Here is a 19448-nt window from a genome sequence, read left to right as displayed (position 1 = left end):
ACCTAGCTGCTAGCTAACTGCTAGCTAACTGCCAGAGACCGCTAACGGGTGAGGCGCCGGTGCTGACGACGACAAAGCGGAGTTGCTGGGGAGATGGACGTCGCCAGGGTCCAGCTTCTATTCCATTTTTTCCCCCATTAAATATTTTTTTTTCCGCAGTGACGTGATGTATGTTCCACCGACCACACCAGCCACAGCCCGCCGGTCTCTCCCCTCTTTTTATTTATTTTTGTGAACGGCTGGGAACAGTTCGAATAGAAGGAGGTTGGACTGAACGACAACATCAGATGCATCACAACCAGTAGTGTCGCAGACTCACGGGGGATAGGGAAATCACTGTCAATGTCATCCCTTCACGACACTTGTAACGAATCACCCTTGTTTGCCCTGCGACTGTAACATCCATCCCAAAGGGAGTGTGTCAGAATCTTCCTCTCGGGGCCTCTTCCAGGGCCCTACAGGCTACAGGTACATGCATAGCGCGGGCTAAGGGGGGGGGGGACCTTGGGGGACGTGGATCTTGTCCCTTCCGGCAGCTTCTCCGACTCCTTCCCTCCCTCTCTAGACCTCTCTCTTCACTCCACGAGTATTAATACTTCTTCCCGATCCAGCCCTCCACAGGGGACCACAGCCCACTACATGTACCGGGGCCAGGCTATCCACAGTGTGTACGGAGTACATACGTAATACTTCTAGTCTCGCTTCTCGTCTTTTGGCATTTGCTGAGCTCTTGCTGCGCCTTGCGGGCTGACTACTCCATCAGTTGGGCACGTATGCCCACTATTATTACCGCGACAGGCAGGCCGTTGGTCAGGATTGACAGGATACTACGCCATGATATACGTAACTTGACACTGAATACGTACTTTGTGATACACGCGACGCATGCCGCCGCCGCACTGCCCACCCACCACCCAGCCCCTGCCAACCCCTCCTTGGTCCTAAACAATGGCCCTTTTGAGCAACCTTTTCTTGTTGTTTATAAGTGTCCCCATCTCATCCCTCCTTTGTCTCTATTTTTTTTTTCATAAGCACTCTATCAAACCCATCATCACCTCTCTATCTTCCTTATCTTGGTAACTTGTGTGGAAGCCAACCTGTCTTCTCCCCCCCACACACATCACCAAACTCACACATACACACCAACAAAACTCACACAGCAAATAAATCATGCGTCCCGGCCGCTTCGTCTGTGTGGGTATCCCACTCGTCCTAACCATAGGCGCCATCATCGCTTTCATGGTCGCCACGCTCTCGGGCATCACCCACAACGGCCTGTTCATCTTCAGCATCGATCTCAGCAAGTTCGACCTAGACACCGACACCCTCTCTAGCCTAGCCAGTTCCCTCGGGCTCGACCTGCGTCGCCGCGCCGACAGTTCATCATCATCGACGGGCCTGACCGCCAGTGACCTCGGCCTGGGTGATGAGTACGAGATCAGCCTCTGGGGTTACTGCGAGATCGACTCGGACGGCAACCGCGACTGCACCAAGGGCGAGTACAACTGGGCCTCGAAGCACATCCGCAGCGACTTCCTCGACAACCTGGGCAGCGTCTCCGGTGTCAACATCACCCTGCCCGACGAGCTGAACACGGCCCTCAATGTCTTCTGCACCATCACTCGCTGGACTGAGATCGCCTTCATCGCCTCGCTGGCCTCGCTGGGCGCCGTCCTGTTGCTCGGCATCTTCGCCAACTGCACCCGCATCATGTCGTGCGTCACCTGGCTCGTCGGCCTTGTCGCCATCGCCCTGTCCATCGCTGCCGCCGGCCTGGCTACGGCCATGGCCACCGTCGTCGTGGCCGCTGTCGAGTCCCAGGCCAAGGCCTACAACGTGACCGGCAAGATCAGCGCGGGCTACCTCGCCTGCGTCTGGATTGGCGTCGCCTTCGTACTCGGCGCTACCCTCTTCTGGCTCTTCTCCATGTGTTGCTGCAAGCCCGACCACGACAGCCGCCGCAGCCGCCGCCGCGGTGACTCGGTCGACGACGCCGAGAAGCTCATGCCTACCGGCACCTATATCCCCGTCGGCGGCAACACCACCTCCAACCACCACCGCGACGACTCGGGCGAGATGATCACTGCCTATGGTGGTGCCGCTGCCGGTACTGGCGCCGGTGCCGCTGCCTCTTACCACAACCAGTTCCAACCCACCTATGGTGAGGGATACAGCCATTCGCCCTCGATCCGCTCAGACGGCGCCTACGAGCCGTATAAGCATCGTGGTTGAAACAAGCTAACCACCACCACCCTTTTCATGATCTTTAATGCTTATGACGAATTTTCTCTTGTGTCTATTCCCTACGGCAAAATGTTTAGAGAAGTAAAGGGGGAGAGGGCCATGTTTATGATAATCACTCCTTTTTTCTCAGCATGGATGCGTCGGCGTTTGGTCTATTTTTTTTTTTGGTCTTCTTTTTTCCCCATGTCTCTATTCTTATACACAGGCGTTTGGGCAGACAGAGTACTCTGAGACGAATAGTCTCAGAATGGGTTGGACCATGAGTTACTAGGATTTGTTAAATTTGTTGGTAGATAGACATTTGAGAATGAAGCAGTAATACTATTCTTGCAATAGTTCTGTGTGCATGGACTGCTCCTGTGACTTTCGTGACTACTATTGCTGTCGGCGCCAGTGGTAGTAGTAAGTTGATGAGGCACAGAAAAAAAAATGGGTGGAGAAATTTTAACTGTTGGCACCGCCATGACTCCTACCATTTAAGTCGACACTGCGTGCCTGCTCTTCTTGAAGAGATACAAGTGTCTGTCTTCCAAGATACAGGGGATTTGACTGCACATCGCTCCCGTGTATCTCGCCATGGTATATTGGTGAAACGTGTCGACTCAACATGACTCTCAACGGGGTGAGTGGAACACCCACTCTGTGTTTCCCCTCTCGATATCTCCCTGAACAAAGTACACAGGAAGATTCAAAACCATATCTGACCTTTTCCCCCCTCGCAGACCCTGACTCGGGAATTCTCCCAAGTCCCCGTGTCGGCACTCTCATCCTGGCGTTCCCCGACTACTGGCACCGTCCTCATCCTGACAGCCGAAGACACGGACCTCAAGATATACGAGGAGCACTCGGGCCGCCTGACGCGGCAGATCAGCATCTTTGACGAGCAGCCCGTGCACGGCGTCGACGTCGCGTCTGACGGGACGGCCCTGGTATGGGGAGGCAAGCAGCTGGCAGTCTTCAGCCTCGCCGACCACCACGACCAGCAGGCTGTCGTTGCGCGCGCCGGGGCGCCAGACTGGGTATACCACGGGAGGTTTTCACCCGACGAGGACGAGGCTGTCGTTGTGACGGCGCACAACGACGCCGTCCGTCTCAAGATCAGCCGTGACCCCGCGCCGGCCATCGCCGTGCTCGACGTCGTGTCGCCCGCTCGGCCGATCCTGTACGCGGCACAGGTGTCGTGGGTGCGGGGGGACTGCGTCCTCGTCGCGGCGGGGACGGCCTTTGGCGAGATCCTCGTCTGGATGTGTTCCTGGCCGTCGTCGTCGTCGACAGGCGGCCCGGCGTGGTCCTCGCACGAGATGCTATATGTCCTCACGGGGCACGAGGGGTCTATCTACGGTCTTGATATCTCGCCGCCCCTCCGGCTGGATGAAAGTCAAGATGGGAGCGGCAGCACGGTGCGCCTGCTGGCCACGTGCAGCGACGACAGGACCGTACGCATATGGGATATTACCGAGACGAGGTCCAGCCAGACATACGGGGCCGACCACTTTAGTGCGCCGCGTGAGACGGGCTTCACCGGTATCGCAGAGACGGTTAATAAGCATGCTCCGCTGGCTGTGGCTATGGGTCACCTATCCCGTATATGGGGGGTCAAGTTCGCTCTGGAAGGCCCCCTGGGAGGAGGAGAGTGGAAGGGCTGTCGTCGTCCCCTGCCGGTGTATACTTTTGGAGAGGATGCTACGACGCAGCTGTGGAATCTTGGATTGCAGATCGATGATGTTGGCAGGCTCACCGGGGGTGACCTGGTGCACAAGGGGACTATGTCATTGCATGACGGGAAACACATATGGGCTTCGTGCCTCACCCCCTCGGGCGGGCTGGCTACGGGCGGGGCGGATAGCAAGGTATCGCTTATACGGAGATATGACGCTGCTGACGATGATGGGCTTATTACCTTTGACGTTCAGGGTATCTGCCCCGACGATGCCCCAACAACAGAAGTAGCAGCAGCAGCAGAATCTAGAGAAGAAGAAGAAGAAGAAGAAGAAGAAGAAGAAGAAAAGGGTGTAGAAGAGACGACAGAAACGACAGAGGAAAAAGTGGAAGACGCATCCTCGGGAACCAAAACAACGGACAAGAAGAAGACGAAGAAGAAGAAGAAGAAGAAGACCAAGCCAGAGGCAGTGGGTCGCTTCGACTACATATCGGCAAACGAGCTACTCGTCATCACATCGGCGGGAAGACTCCTCCTGGGGACCTTCGACTCGGACGACCAGGTCCATTGGGAGCGCATCCACGCAGCGCCGGGAGACGACGACTTGAAGCGCTGCTACGTCCTCAAGTGCGCGTGCGACGGGGCGGCTGTGCTGGGCACCACGGATGGCAACGTGTACATGTACCACGGTCGACGGGTCACGCGCGCCGCCACCGTCCCGGGGAAGATAGTTGAGATAAACTGCCTCGTCTCGGGCGTCGCCGCGACGACCGACGTACTCGTCCACACGTACGGATCCGTGGAACCGTACCACCTCTCACTGGATGTCGAGTCAGCCCACCTGCTTGACCAGGCACGAATCCGCGGGTTGGACCACCGCTTCGTGCCCGTCTCAGCGGCCAGGGTGGGCGAGTACCTCGTCCTCGGGTCACGACACGGGTACCTGTCGTTTGCGCGGAGGGCGGGGTCGGGAGGATTTACCAGGGAGTTGGAGCTGGCGCCGCAGAACCGTGACGCGGTCACGTCGATTGTGGCCCTCCCCGGCGAGACCGGGTGCTTCATGGCAACCAGCCGAGATGGCCGGTACAGAACCTACGAGATGCAAGAGAAGGAGTCGGAGGGTGGGGATGTGCTGCGCGTCCGCCTGCGTCACGATGGGGCGCCGCCGTTCGGCCCGCTGCTAGAAGGCGCATGGATGGCGAGGACAGCCGCCGATGAAGAAGATGGGGGGCCACCGTCGTCACGTCGGGACCTGGTAGTCTTCGGGTTCAGGACCAAGAGGTTTGTCGTGTGGAACGAGACGCGGCGCGAGGAGCGATTCTCCGTCGACTGCGGCGGCGGTCACCGCACCATCAGCTTCCGGCATGGCGACTCCGACTCGTCCCGTCTGCGCTTCGCCTTCAACAGGGCGTCCAAGCTGTCCATCCTGTCGCAGACGTCGCCCCGGTGCGGCACGCTCAAGAAGGGCACGCACGGAAGGGAGATCCGGGCCATAAGCTCCAATGGGCGGTATGTGGCCACGGGGGCCGAGGACACGTCGATCCGCATATGGGAGTACGCCCGAGCTGGAGTGGACCAAGAAAGAGAGGATGACACTGCTGGCACCGGTACGGCTAGCGGCGGGGCAGCGGCGTCACGGCAGATGAGGTGTCTGGCCGTGGTCAAGATGCACACCACGGGTATACAGACGCTCAGGTGGCTGGGGGACGACTACCTCTTCAGCAGCGGTGGGAACGAGGAGTTCATGGTCTGGCGTGCCGTCCGGGGTCGCGGCGAGCGTAGCGGACTGCTAGGTGTGGTGCGCGAGGCCGTCTTCGACGACAAGAGTCCCGTCGGGGACCTGCGTATAGTCGACTTTGACGTCGAGAGGCGAGCTGGGGATGCCGTCACGATCACCATGGCCCTTTCCAGCTCAGCGTTTCGCACGTACCGCTATGTCCGGCCCGCAGAGGCTTCGGCTCCTTCCCCTCCCCTGCAGGGGGCGTTCCAGGCTGTCGCGGGCGGTGCCTACACGGGAGCCTGCCTCACCCAGGTGCGACATCTACCGGGCGTACCCGACTCCGTGGTGACGGCGTCTACGGACGGACACATCTGCGTGTGGAAGATGACTGCGGCGGATGCGGCGGATGCGGCGGATGGGAACGGGCCCCTCCACGTGAAGAAGGTGTTTGCCGTGGCTCAGACTGTGCGAGTGCACCAGAGCAGCATCAAGTGTCTGGACATGGTGACCACGCAAGGGGACGGCGCGTACAGGTATACGGTCCTCACGGGAGGTGACGACAATGCACTTGGCGTGACGGTCCTGGACCGCTGTGCGGGAGAGAGCGGGAGCGAGAGGGACCTCGTCGTGGTGCCACGCAGCCGGGCTGTCGTGCGCAAGGCTCACGCGGCGGCGGTGAATGGCATCGTAGCCAGGATGTCAGGGGGAGGAGGGAGAGGAGGAGATGACGGGAGAATCGTGGTGGTGACGGTGAGCAATGACCAGCGCATCAAGACGTGGGAGGTGCGTGAGGGGAGAGGTGTAGGGCTGCTGGGGGACGAGTACGGCGGTGTGGCGGATGCCGGTGACGTCGAGGTTATCCACGATGACGGGGAGGGGGGATTGTCGGTGATTGTTGGCGGAGTGGGCGTTCAGGTTTGGAAGGTGAGGTGACGGCATATGCACCCACTCATACGATGCGAGCGATGATGCTGCCGCACAAGGAATACAATAGGAATACAATAGGAACACAATAGAAATACAATAGAATACCTGGACACGGGTGGATAGGTATGTAACCTGTATAGATGCATATAGATGCACACACTAAAAGAAAGGTATTGAGGGTTGAAAAAAGGTAAGAGGAGGTTGGAAGAAAAGGGGACCGTTCGGGACCTGGGAGTTAGTAGACGCCACAGAGCAAGTCGAGCCGGAAGCGGACCCCCCCCCCTTTGACAGAGCTCCTCACAGAGGTGAACTCGCTAAGAGAAAGGGATGTCTAGTAGGCTCTTTTATTATTGTATCATTGTATTATCATTATGAATTTTCTTTTTATAATTAGGGAGAAGACAATCGAACTGGAATAGAGACGACAACTCTGCCCGAGTAACTGTCGGATCTTCTCGTCTTGCGTATGATAATACGGTATTTACAGATGCTGAGGCCCCCAGACAGGGGAGAGGACCTGGGACCTAATGTAGGTAGGTGATGGAGAAGAATCCACTTTGGCCGTTCAGCTGTCCCACACTCTCACACGCTCGGACAAAGCTCAAGGTTTTCCACCTTGAAGGCAGAGAGACAAACGGTCAGAGACAAGAACAAACACGTGCGATGGAGACAGTTTAGTCCCCCACCAAAAAAGAAGAGAGAAAAAAAAAAAAGAAGAGAGAAAAAAAAAAAAAAGAGTTGGAGGGAGGTAGCATGGGGCTAAACCTTTTTCGGAAACGGGAGGAAAAAAAAAAAAAAAAAAAAAAAAAAAAAAAAAACCCCCCCCCCCCCCCCCCCCCATTCCCTGAATTTAATGGTAGTCTCAGAACTGGTACTCTCATGTGTCGAGGTTACAAAGAGGACGCCGGACAGACAAGTCGCGAACATTCCTGTGTCAAGCCTCTTTTTCAACTCGTAGCCTAAACCGACTGAAGGATGGGAAAAAAAAAAGGAAAGGAAACACAAGGAAACACAAGCTAACGGGGCATGACAAGTAGTTTAGCTTGCTCTGGACGATAAGACGGACTATAAGCTAAAATGACTCGAGGAGAGGTGGGGGGTAGAGAGAGTTATTTTGTTTTCTTCTCCTTCTTCTTCATCTTCTCCATCCCCTCTCTCGATAAAACGAACGGTGCGAGCGAGACATTCTGACATTGACTTGGTTTGCTAGTACGGAAAGTAGGAGGAGTCATCACTAGCAGTCGCACAAGTAGGAATATAGGTACGATACATACACAGGGACAGACAGGGCTGGATGAGTGTACCGTAAGAGGCTTTACGCCACTCATGATGGAATGATCGATGCTCATGCTGTGTATGCGTGCTCGATGTCACCAAGTAAAGAAGGAAAGATTCCATCGTCATCGGGAAGAGGGGGGGGGCATGATGGGGCCCATCAACAGGAACAGGGGATTGGACCCTCTTCTTCTTTACACCATCCGGAGCGTTCCTGCTGAAGACGTGGGTCGTTCTTGCCTTGGCGGCTGAGAACGGGGATCCTCTTCTCTCTGCCCTTGAACCTTTGGGGGGGGGGGGTGGCACTTGACGATTCACGCACATGTCCATTACGGTCTCTTTGTACTCCGTAGATTGGCTATAACGCCTGTGAAGAGAGGAGAGAGAGGAGAGAGAGAGAGAGAGAGAGATAGAGATAGAGATAAAAGAGATAAAGGGGGGGGGGGGGACAAAACTAGGTCTCTTGTGTCGCACAATGGCGACCGCCATATATTGAACTCTTTGGATCCCACTCGACTTCAACCCATCTTTTATATATTCCCATCCGTCCACCCACCCACCCACCATCCGGCCTTTTTTTCTTTTTCTTTTCCATCTCTTTTTTCTTTCTCTTCTTCCTCTTCTTCCTCTTCTAAATCTCGTCTACTACGTTCCTCATACTTTCATTGACATTATCATCAAGAGCTGCAATCTCGTTGAAATCCTTCATTCTAGCATTTCCTCTACACTCTTTCCAACTCTCTAGAATTACAAGACACACACACACACACACGGATACACAATACATTCGATATGAAGACGTCAATCTACATCTTTGCCGTCACGGCCTTTACCTCTCTCGTCTCGGCTGCACCGATGATCGGTCCTGTTGGTCCCTGCGCAGATGTACGTCCTTCTCTCTCTCTCTCTCTCTCAGGTCCGTCCCGATGATGCAGACGGTTGAAGGCTGACAGCCCAACAAGGCCAAGGTCGATGCCATCCTCAAGGGTGAGATGGACCCTTCGGAATGCTGCTCCTACGGCGTCTGCAAGGGCGACGTCGTCATCTCCGTCGGCTGAGCACGCTGCTGCCATCCTGAATACGGACTGAAAACACGCATGGCACTCGATACCCGCTCATCTCTACGCCCGTTCTCCGAGATGTATTACTGCACTCCCATATATATATATATATATATACACTTGTCTCCATACCGACACCCGACATAAAATTCGAGTCTGAACCTGGCAACGATACAGCGGTCTGATGAGGACACACACACACACACACACCGGACCAAACCAAGGCACGTCGTCTGCCCAACCAACCAAAAGCCGACTGTCGTCGAGCCGACATGCCCATCCCTTCACAAGGCATATCGTCATTCGGTCAGAGAAGGCACCAGCTGTTGCTTACTATACGATTACGAGAGCGAGAATATTAAAGGCGTTATCAGGGGGGATTGAGGGGAGTTTTTCTCTCTCTTTTTTTTTTTTTCTCTTTTTGTTTCTTTTAGAAAAAAGGCAGGAGTTTTTATCTACTTATTCTGAATATTTTATGTCTTCATCTCTATTCCCATCTTTATTTGCATCTCTTACTTTTATTTCTCCGTCTTCTTCTTTTTTTTTTTCCTGGATTGACGTCTTGTCTTATCACTTGGAGTTTATTGAACTCGGATATCAATGGGATGGATGCATGTCATATCCAACCATGTATATGTATGATATAACTCCTAGAGAGAGAGAGACGAGTACCACCAAGCTACTGCAACATCCTTGCAGACGCTTGCGAGTGTGCACGGCACACCCACCACCTACAACCATCGCCCCCCCCCCTCCACACCATCATCTTTTGACGATCCCTTATCTTGCTTGCCTCTTCTTCTATAGACGTCGAGAGTAGATACCTGCCGTCTCACATCTATGCAGACTCCACCGTCACCGGCCTTGTGTCTCCCTCCTCGCTACCATCTTGTCAAAGACAACTTCTTTTCGCTTCTTGACCAAGGAGTAGTCTTCGTGGGGAGGCCCAGACCCGATCCCCTGTGCCATGCTCAGCGACGGCATTTATCCTATGAGATCCGAGAGTACACCCTTCCACTCGGCTTCCGTAAGACCTGACGAGATGAATAGATGGGGAATTACATGCCAAAGACACGGAAGAAGAAGAAGACAACGCACGGAATACGACGAGGTGGGACCGACTACGCAAGTCCCGATGTCTAGAAAAAAAATGATATCATCAGAGAATACAAGGGACTCTTTTTTTTTTTCCTTCAAAATTTTGTCTTTTTCTTTGCACCGTGAGAGACAAAAGGATCCACTGACGGACAGATTTCATGCCACGTCCGTTAACCGGCCGAGTGACAGGCCAGGGAGGCTCGATGGGGGCGGGGGGCAGGGTTGGTTAGGATGGACTCGGCTGTAGAGGTAGCATTAGAAGCAGAAGTCACGATGAATAAGTATTCTACCTCTCTGTACCTCTCCGTCACTTGTGCTGTAGCGAAAAAAAAAACAAGAAAAAAAACTTTGCATGTCATGTGCACAAACTCTTTATTAATTCTGTTGATGTGTTGATGTGTTTGTTTCCCTTCCATCCCCCCCCCCCCCCCCCTCATCTGGGGAACCAAGAAAGTGGGGGAGGGGTAAATGATGCTCATAATCGTCGTCGTATAATATCAACTAATATGTAATACAGGGTAATACAGCCTACAGCCTCATGACAGCATTATTCAACAAACTGCAGTGATGGAGACCAATACTACTACTACTACTACTACTACTACTACTACTACTACTACTACTACTACTACGCACCCATGGTGAATCTCTCTCTCTCTCTCTCTCTCTCAAGAAAAAAGAAAAAAGAAAAGATAGTACCCTGAACATCAATGACCTGGATATCATTGGCACGCAAATAGAGGGGAGGGAGAGGAAGAGGGAGAAAGTGAGGTAAGAGGAGGAAAGTCTGATCCGTTCACCTCCTTCTTCACTCCTGATTGGCGCGGCAGACCAGAAGAGACGCGCCCCGTCTTCGGCCCCGACTTTCTCACACATGGCCTGCTACTTAGTCCACTTCTTCAAACCCCACATGACGATTCCTCGCTCCTTGTGGCCTCAGACCCGAACGGGCCAACCCACCGACGTCCAATGCGAGAGACCACCAGATTGTAGTGGTGGTGCCTGGGTTTAGCTGTTATGATATATAACACCCGAATGGTGCCGAAGGGGGGACGCCCGGTCCAGTTCGGTCAAAAACGCCATCCTCCTCCTCTCTCCCCCTCCTCGTCCTCTTCAAGCCTACCATCTTACCTTTAACCTTCCCTCCTTCCTTCTTCTTCTCCTTCCTCATCCCCTACCTTGTTCAGACCTCACATCCCCTTCCCAAAGATGAGCCCTTCCGCCGTTGATGGCCCGGCCCAGCCCGAGGTCATCAAGTCGCAGCTCAAGCCCAACATTGGCGTCTATACCAACCCCAAGCATGACCTGTGGCTCAACGCAGCCGAGCCGACGGCTGAGAATGTCAAGTCTGGCTCTGACCTCAAGCCTGGCGAGGTCACCATCGCTATCCGAAGCACCGGTATCTGCGGGTAAGTGTCTTTCTTCTTCTTCTTCTTCTTTCCCCCCTCCCCCTCCCCCTCCCTCCTTGCTCCTGCTACTGCTGCTGACCACCAAGGGGGGGGAAATGGAAACAGCTCCGACGTACACTTCTGGCACGCAGGTTGCATAGGCCCCATGATCGTCGATGGCAACCACATCCTCGGCCACGAGTCGGCCGGTGACGTTATCGCTGTGCACCCCTCGGTCACGCATCTCAAGATCGGTGACCGCGTGGCCGTGGAGCCCAACGTCATCTGCAACGAGTGCGAGCCTTGCCTGACGGGTCGGTATAACGGCTGTGAGAAGGTGGCCTTCCTGTCGACGCCCCCGGTTCCTGGCCTGCTCCGCCGCTACGTCAATCATCCGGCCGTGTGGTGCCACAAGATCGGCGACATGTCGTACGAGGACGGGTCGATGCTAGAGCCGCTCAGCGTGGCCCTGGCCGGGATGCAGAGAGCCAAGATGCAGCTAGGCGACCCGGTCCTCGTGGCAGGCGCCGGCCCCATCGGCCTCATCACCCTGCTGTGCTGCGACGCCGCCGGCGCCTGCCCCCTCGTCATCACCGACATCTCCGAGAGCCGGCTGGCCTTTGCCAAGTCGCTGGTGCCCCGCGTCATCACTCACAAGGTCGAGCGCGGCACGCCCGAGGACGAGGCCAAGCGCATCGTCCAGTCGTTTGGCGGTGTCGAGCCCGTCCTCACCATGGAGTGCACAGGCGTCGAGAGCAGCATCGCCACGGCCATCTGGGCCAGCAGGTTCGGCGGCAAGGTCTTCATCATCGGCGTCGGCAAGAACGAGATCAGCATCCCCTTCATGCGCGCCTCGGTCCGCGAGGTCGACATCCAGCTCCAGTACCGCTACTGCAATACCTGGCCCCGCGCCATCCGCCTCGTCGAGAGCGGCGTCATCGACCTCAAGAAGCTGGTCACCCACCGCTTCAAGCTCGAGGATGCCCTCGAGGCCTTCGAGACGTCGGCTGATCCCAAGAGTGGCGCTATCAAGGTGCAGATCCAGGCGTTTGACTAGGTTTTTTTCTTTTTCTTTTCTTTGCCAAGGGTTCAGGTCAACTAGTTGTAATGTGATAGAATGTTGTGTTATGGGTTGGATTGAATAGGAGTTGGAGAGATGTAGTTTTTTCCTTTCTCTTTTGACAACACGATAGAAATTTCTATTTTTTTTTTTTTTTGGGTTAGTATCATCTTTCTCAAATCAAAACAAGTGCTATTAGGCAAGACACCTTAGGGGGAGAGAGACTATGTCGATATTCGGCAAGAGCATTCTTCCGCTCCTTCTCTCGTTCAAAAGTCTCAAAAGTCTCTCTCGTTAATAAGAGGTCCTCCCCAGCCCCAGCTTCCCTTCACGCGTCCATCCAGAAGGAGTTTAGCCCGACAAACCTACCAGGCCACAGTCACTGTAACCACCTAGAATTAGCCACTGGAAAGTCCAGTAACAAGCTGCAGTGTCCCCGGCTAGACTACGGCAAAGCCTCTGAAAGCCAACCATCTCGAGCGAATTCTCCCGAGCCTTTTTTTTCTCCCTCAGCTAATTCTGTCCCTTGTCCCTTTCATTCCTCATTGTGTGTCTCCTCCCCCCCCCCCCCCCCCCCTCTCTCAATCTCCAACCTCCCGACCCATCGCCCTTGCTGTGTGTCGTCACTCACTTCTTTATATCTTCAGTTTTCCCGAGAAGATTTGAGAGAAGCAGCAAAACACAACCACACACATCCCCCGACACAATGTCAGCCCGTCCGATGCTCCGCTCCCCGGTCCTGCGCTTCGCCGCCCGCCGCTACCAGAGCACCTCAACCCAGGACATCGCCGCCAAGGCATCGCAGGGTCTATCGCGCGTCAGCAGCGCCGCCGGTCCTGCCATTGCCGGTGCGGCCAAGGGTGTCGCTGGTGCTCTGGGAAAGGTCGGTGGAAGGACCGGAAAGGTTGTCAACTTTATCGAGCGTGCGTTTCCCTCCTCGTTTCTCCCCCTCCCCCAATCCAACTCCCCGGGAACCCGGACGAACCGATAGAAAAAAAAAACTGACACGATCCTAAACATGACAGGCCAGATCCCCTTTGTCGTCTACTACTCTAAGGTCGGTCTCGAGGTCGGCAAGTACATTGCCCATGGACAAAAGATGAGCCTTCCGTGAGTTTCTTCTCTTCTCTCCTTCTCTTTTTGCCTTCTTCTCTTTCTTCTGACACTTGTCCTGTCCTATGTGCTAACCCTTGATCGTTAGCTCTGTGGCCACCTTCCAGACCTATTACCGCACCTTCTTCGAGTCCGTCAAGTCCGGCAGATTCTTCAAGTCCCCCCAGGCTATCCTCCAGTCCATCCGCTCCGTAAGCCCCCTCCAGCTCGCCTCCGGTGGTGTCGTCCTGGCGGAGCTCCTCGGCTTCTTCACCGTCGGCGAGATGATTGGTCGCTTTAAGCTCGTCGGATACCACGGCGAGGCTTCTTCGCACCACTAAATACCTTTTTTTTTCTTGATTTCTCAAGAAATAATCAATGGAAACATTCGAGGGAGGAGGGGAGGCGCCTGCGCGCGCATATCTGTGTACGATTGGAAGGGAAGAGGAAAGACCGAGAGAGAGAGAGAAAGAGAGAGAGAGAGGAGGAAACAAGCGCATTCGAGGCAAGGGCAAAAACAAAAATCCTTTGATGAAACCAAGACGCCCTTTTCTTTGCCTCGGCTCAACCGCATCAATGGTCATGGGAAGCGTCGAGGTCGAGGCCAGGTTGCGAACTTGCATTGGACCCATGGGAGGTTGTGTACAATAATACCTCAAAACTTTCTGATTTCGTGCTGGGGTTCTATCCTCTTCCGTTCCCTCTCCCTCTCTTGCTACCATGACAACTTTTGTTTGGACTTTTTTTTCCCTTCATTTTCTGACCAAACAAAATTTCTCGTTTCTTTTTTTTTCTCTTCTTTTTTTTTTAATATTTTTATAAAAAAGAACCTCCTCATTTCCTTTGTCGAAGATTGTACAAAACAGGAGAAAATCAAGGATGATTTCATTTTAATCCAACTTTTGAACTATTAGTACTACGTGCCATATATCATCGCAACATCCATCAATGAAATGAACCATGTTATTTTGTGTCTACAAAAGTACTAGATACTGTTAATACCCGAGGCAGTAGTAATTCATACTCCCAACACGGGGACACACGCACACGCAAAAAGTCGAAAAAGAAGAAGAAAAAGATAGCCAATGCAAGCCTGTTCCCATGATATAACCCAATGATAGCATACGCCAAACAACAAAAGTGCAGTTGACTCCCGATATCCCCTTCCGGTACACCCTCTCCCTCACCCTCACCACCCTTTGTGCCTACTGCCAAACACTGTTCCCCTTTCCTTTAAAACCTCCTCCCACATACCAAGGCAGATGCAAATTTTCGAAAAGAAGAAGTATAAGAAGTATAAGAAAAAGAGTCAAAAGAAGAAGGCATTACATGTCTCCTCGTGTACCGAGACATGCGTCGTATGTTGCCACCATACATTACACTGTATCTTGGATCGACGTAGTAATCCTGATAGCTCCAGGGATGGCTGCTACCGAATGTGGTAGTTTCCGTATATCCAAGTGGTAGTGCCACCGGGCAACACCACCCGGCTCTGCTTCGTATGATGGGAGTTGTGTGGGCGCAGTTCGCGCATGGTTTACGGTCTCCTTGCCGTCCAGATGTGGCTGCAGAATATTCACTGTCAGCAATTATAAAGGTGCAAAGAGAGAGAGAGAGAGAGAGAGAGAGAGAGAGATATGTCAGGTACGTACAATGTCATGTAGGCGTGGTAGCGAAGGACGCACATCTCCCTCTTCGTTCTGGCGCAGAGGCTATTGACCTCGTCGATCGACATGCCGAGATAGTCAACCATGGGTAGCAGGCTCATGGCTTCCAGTCCTTGGGAGAAGACCAGGTTGAACCACCTTGCTATCTCCCGTTCTTGCCTGTCGCTAGACCAGGGGCAGACGTAGCACCTGATGGTCTCCTCCCTGACGTCGACAAAGCCGGCATCCTCGAGCATCCGCACCGTCCACTGGGGTGCCACTCGAGCACTCTTATTGACCCTGTCCATGCCTTGTAGGTACAGTTCTGACCACTCCTGTATGGCGGACGGATTCGGGATGTCACCGCTACTCTCCCAACGCGGTGTCCAGTCAATTTCAGTATGCTCCACGAAGCCCGTACCTGGCGCCAGTCGTCTATCGATATGTGTCAGCCACGTGTGTTGAGGCCTGGGATTCTCGGATGACGGGTTCATACCCAAAGACGTTTCTGTAGACCTGGGGCCACAGATTCGTTTGGATGCTCCCATAGAGGAGACGGATATGGACGAGATCGCAATTTGACATCAGGCCATCCCAGGACGGCTCCTCAATGTCAAACTGCATTGTCCTCATCCCAGCGGGGATGAGATGCGGCTGAACTTGGTTCAGGTCCACAGCCATGACTTCGGTGTGCTGGTAGTGTCTTGAACAACATTAGCTTCAAGATATTCGTTGACGCAGATGGGCTAGATCGAACATACTCGCTGACATGGATGGACCAGATGCCTGTGCCCGTTCCTACATCTAGGATCTTGACGGGCCGGTCCTTCCGGAGCGCGTAGTCGAGCCCAAGGCCATCGCGGGCCACGAGGAAGACCTTGTGGAATATGTCCAGCCTATTCAGCTCTTCCTGTAGCGATGGGTCAGCGTCAGGAGAGACGCAGCTTCGGGGCAGTATACCTTACCGAGTCGATGGGAAAGATGTATTTCCCAGGCTTCCAAGAGCCATAGTAACGGCCATGCCTCCAGAAACCATCCAGGAGATACCTCTCCTCGGACGTGCTGTATTCCGTCCGAGTCAGTTCCATTGAGACGACAGGTGAGTGCCGGCAGTGTACGTACGCTTGTTGAGACATGGCTCCTAGATGTATGTATTCCGTGAAATTGCTGTTGTCTCGCGACGCTCCCGATTATCCAGCCTGACGAGCCACGCAACAGTGGTTTGTGGCCTAAGTCTTTTCAGCACCTGAGTTGAGGTGAGATCGTATTAGGCGTCGAGGCTATGATTTGGGTACTGCCATATATAACCTCCATTAGCAACCAGTTCCAAGAGGTAGGCGTGGCCCTGGAATTCCAGAGGACTAAAGCGTGATGTAGTCACTTGACGAGAAAAATTGGCACATTGAGAGGTATGAAAAAACTGCGTCTGGCCGCCATAAAGACGGTAAGAAGACATGCATGCCGCCGTGGGACACTGCAGCGACCCGTGACGTGAACAGACTGCGCACTCCAGGGGACATGGCACGAAGCGTCGGCAACGTAGGAGCATTCATGGCCCTACTGAAGCAATGGGAACTCGGCGCAATCTGGTGGCTGTCACTGCACGTCTAGGCACCTGCAGTCTTATGTTGGAGGGGAGTGCAGTACTGAATGGAGCGGCAGTTGAAGGATGGGGCCAGAAATGGCTTCGTCGGTGTGAAGACGGCATACGGGATACAGGTCGTAGCAAAACATGCAGTAAACCAGCATTGGCGTGGACCGAGAAGGAGGGCGTATAATTCTTGAGGAGAGGAAAGACATGGCAAGACTCACAGTACGAAGATTGAGGGTGCTCGGGATTTGTGCAGACGAAGGTGGGCTGAAACTGGCGAGGCGCACTAAGCGCGGTGAACAGGTTGTGCGGCGGAGAATGCAGAGCGGGAAAAAAAAAGGGACAGCTACGGCCAATGCGCCTTTATTCCCCCCTCGCCTTGTCCTGGACGGACGGCGTGACCGTCGGTCTTCTCAGTGCCTTGGAGGTAGGGTGGTTCAGGTACCGAGGGAGTTGTGCAGTTGAGATTGTGCAGATGAGACGAGCTTGGTGATGGGGATTGGTGACGGTGGTCCGTGGATGATGGTGGATTGACGGGAGCGAGTGAGTGCCAAGCGCGGCTAGGAAGGTTTTCGACAAACCAGTGGGCAAGGGTGCGCAGAAAGTCCAATGGGCCAGGTCTGAGCGTGCCGGGGCGTGACGGGCCGCGAGAGGTTAACTTTGTCTGCCGTGGGATGCAGTTGGTGGTGGTGGTAGCGGTGCCCGCAGGAAGATGTAGGAGGGTATCCGTAGCAGTTAGTAGAGTTGTCTCAGGAGGCCTACTCGTACTGTCAACATGGCGCTTCAGAGTGGAGAGGGAGAGGGAAGAGCGAAAGCATGGGAGGTCAGCGACTCTTATGATGCCGTGCGGGCATATACCGGGCGGTCGCAAAACCTGTCTGTCTGCCGAGAGCCGTTAGTCAAGGAGCTATGACGGGGTTCGAGAACATGGGTTTATTATTATTATTTTAGGTGGCCGATGCCAACATGGCCTCCCGGGTGGGTTGGGCCGGCGCGTAGATCCAACCTCGTCCGGATTTTGGGTCTGTTTGGGTCTTCTTGGGTCTTGCTTGGGCCTTGGAGTCTGGGATGGTCGTTGGGCATGTACCTTCTTCGCTTCCCTCACTTCGGCTACTTGGACGAGTCGGGACTAAAAAAGCAATAGTAGCTAACATAGACTACCCGTGCTTCACGTAGCGCCGTTTGCTTGCTGTACCGTGAAAGGGGAAACGGGGCGGGTCCCTCTTTTCTCTCTCTCTTTTTTTTTCTCTTTTTGCCCTGTGTCGTCACCGATGAAGGTGTGGACGGGCTAGCTGGAAGAGTGGACTTGTGACCGACAAGCCGGGCTGTAGGGCTTTACAGGACGTGATTAGCCAGATACACAAACACGGGTGGAGAGAGACAGAGGGAGAGGGAGAGAGAAAGAGAGGATGGTGGGAGGTTGATGGAAACCTCTGATGAGGGGCTGTATATATATATATATATATATGTGTGTGTGTGTGTGTGTGTGTGTATATGCGTACAACGTGTCTCTGTGTGTGACTATCTGATGACTTTTGTTGCCTCTGACAGTAGCCGGTGAGCATGGCTTGAAAGCACTGGGTCGAGGGTGGTGACGCAGATGAGAAAAGGCGACAAGAAGGTGACGGCACAACTTGGCATGGCCAACAATCAAGTAATAGAGAGTGTGATATGATGATATATACTAGCCCAGAGTGATACCGCACTAGTCAGTAATACAACGGAGTCGTAGCGTACAGGATATTGTTGCTGGAGGAAGCTGGAGGAAGCTGGAGGAAATGGTACGAATGGGATGGTATAGTATAATACGGCTGCCATGGAAATTCAGGCACACACAGGGATACACGGGGATGCACGGACGAGAAATCCATAGGGAAAGAGCAACCGGGCAGTTGATTACGTCGTGCTTTCCCTTTCACTTACGAATAGTGGAGGGCTCATTCTGGAGGGCTCCTTCCTGCATGACATCGCCTCTGGCCAAGTGAATGCAGCTGCAACTGCAGGTGGTGTGGTGCCTTTGCCTTTTACCATTTGGTGTGATAATACCTCGTGCGTTTCTGGTGTGCCTTGTGCGCTCCGTCCTTCCAAGAGAAGGCGGCCAGGCACGCACCCCAGATCCCTGCTTTCAATTTCATGGTATCGAGTAATATCCATTGACCATTGACTATTTGCCGTCCTCCTACCACCACCACCACCACCACCACCACAAAACACTACTACTGCCACTAGTACGAAGTACGGATACAGTGCTATCCATCAAGAAGTCGGCAGATGACTTTGCCACTCATCCCTCGTATTGCTTACCGACTACGGAGTCCTGCCTACCACTATTGCAACTCGTAGCAGGACCTACCATCTTGGCAAACCTGGAACCTTCATCGAATAGGCACACGATTTTGATTGCACTACCAGTATCATTTACCTCTAGCTCGCAATCCCTGCTTCGCACACATCGACTCGTACTCGTACTCAGTATCACTCAATCGCACTCGCTATACCCGCGTTATTGCGACCTACAGAGCACGGAGTAATATAGCAATACAAGGCAAGACTATATCGGGCCCAAGCTCATCCTAGCAATTCCCCTCGCATGGATCTGGGTGCTCAAACCCGCCCGCCCTCTACCCGCCCACCACCCAGTCGTCAGCCCGTTGGGCCGGGCCCGTGCTGCGTGAAGAAAGGGGGG

General features: G+C 53.9%; 7 protein-coding genes across 7 annotated transcripts; 5 read left to right on the top strand and 2 right to left on the bottom strand.

Annotated features, from left to right (window-relative positions):
- Positions 1-1170: 1170 nt before the first annotated feature.
- On the top strand, positions 1171-2232 carry GMORB2_3950 (SUR7/PalI family; the record flags this gene model as incomplete). Its single annotated transcript, XM_035465926.1, has 1 exon — positions 1171-2232. One exon carries the CDS (start codon positions 1171-1173, stop codon positions 2230-2232), a length of 1062 nt encoding a protein of 353 aa, XP_035323763.1.
- A 619-nt stretch (positions 2233-2851) lies between these two features.
- On the top strand, positions 2852-6557 carry GMORB2_3949 (WD domain, G-beta repeat; the record flags this gene model as incomplete). Its single annotated transcript, XM_035465925.1, has 2 exons — positions 2852-2866; positions 2967-6557. 2 exons carry the CDS (start codon positions 2852-2854, stop codon positions 6555-6557), a joined length of 3606 nt encoding a protein of 1201 aa, XP_035323762.1.
- A 2061-nt stretch (positions 6558-8618) lies between these two features.
- On the top strand, positions 8619-8884 carry GMORB2_3948 (uncharacterized protein; the record flags this gene model as incomplete). The annotated part of the gene is made up of 2 exons (XM_035465924.1): positions 8619-8693; positions 8789-8884. 2 exons carry the CDS (start codon positions 8619-8621, stop codon positions 8882-8884), a joined length of 171 nt encoding a protein of 56 aa, XP_035323761.1.
- A 2310-nt stretch (positions 8885-11194) lies between these two features.
- GMORB2_3947 (L-iditol 2-dehydrogenase) lies at positions 11195-12430 on the top strand (the record flags this gene model as incomplete). The annotated part of the gene is made up of 2 exons (XM_035465923.1): positions 11195-11384; positions 11481-12430. The coding sequence occupies 2 exons, from the start codon at positions 11195-11197 to the stop codon at positions 12428-12430; spliced, it is 1140 nt and encodes a 379-aa protein (XP_035323760.1).
- A 709-nt stretch (positions 12431-13139) lies between these two features.
- GMORB2_3946 (F-type H+-transporting ATPase subunit g) lies at positions 13140-13866 on the top strand (the record flags this gene model as incomplete). The annotated part of the gene is made up of 3 exons (XM_035465922.1): positions 13140-13356; positions 13459-13543; positions 13635-13866. The coding sequence occupies 3 exons, from the start codon at positions 13140-13142 to the stop codon at positions 13864-13866; spliced, it is 534 nt and encodes a 177-aa protein (XP_035323759.1).
- Positions 13867-15062: 1196 nt separating this feature from the next.
- Positions 15063-16259, bottom strand: GMORB2_3945 (uncharacterized protein; the record flags this gene model as incomplete). The annotated part of the gene is made up of 5 exons (XM_035465921.1): positions 15063-15090; positions 15178-15639; positions 15668-15874; positions 15933-16081; positions 16137-16259. 5 exons carry the CDS (start codon positions 16257-16259, stop codon positions 15063-15065), a joined length of 969 nt encoding a protein of 322 aa, XP_035323758.1.
- Positions 16260-18050: 1791 nt separating this feature from the next.
- Positions 18051-18403, bottom strand: GMORB2_3944 (uncharacterized protein; the record flags this gene model as incomplete). Its single annotated transcript, XM_035465920.1, has 2 exons — positions 18051-18095; positions 18341-18403. The coding sequence occupies 2 exons, from the start codon at positions 18401-18403 to the stop codon at positions 18051-18053; spliced, it is 108 nt and encodes a 35-aa protein (XP_035323757.1).
- Positions 18404-19448: the final 1045 nt, after the last annotated feature.

The sequence above is a fragment of the Geosmithia morbida genome (assembly GCF_012550715.1).
Source record: "Geosmithia morbida isolate 1262 chromosome Unknown scaffold_2, whole genome shotgun sequence".
Classification (NCBI taxonomy): Eukaryota; Fungi; Ascomycota; class Sordariomycetes; order Hypocreales; family Bionectriaceae; genus Geosmithia; species Geosmithia morbida.
Note: the sequence above shows the minus strand (reverse complement) of the source record. Positions and strands in the feature narration are given on the sequence as shown.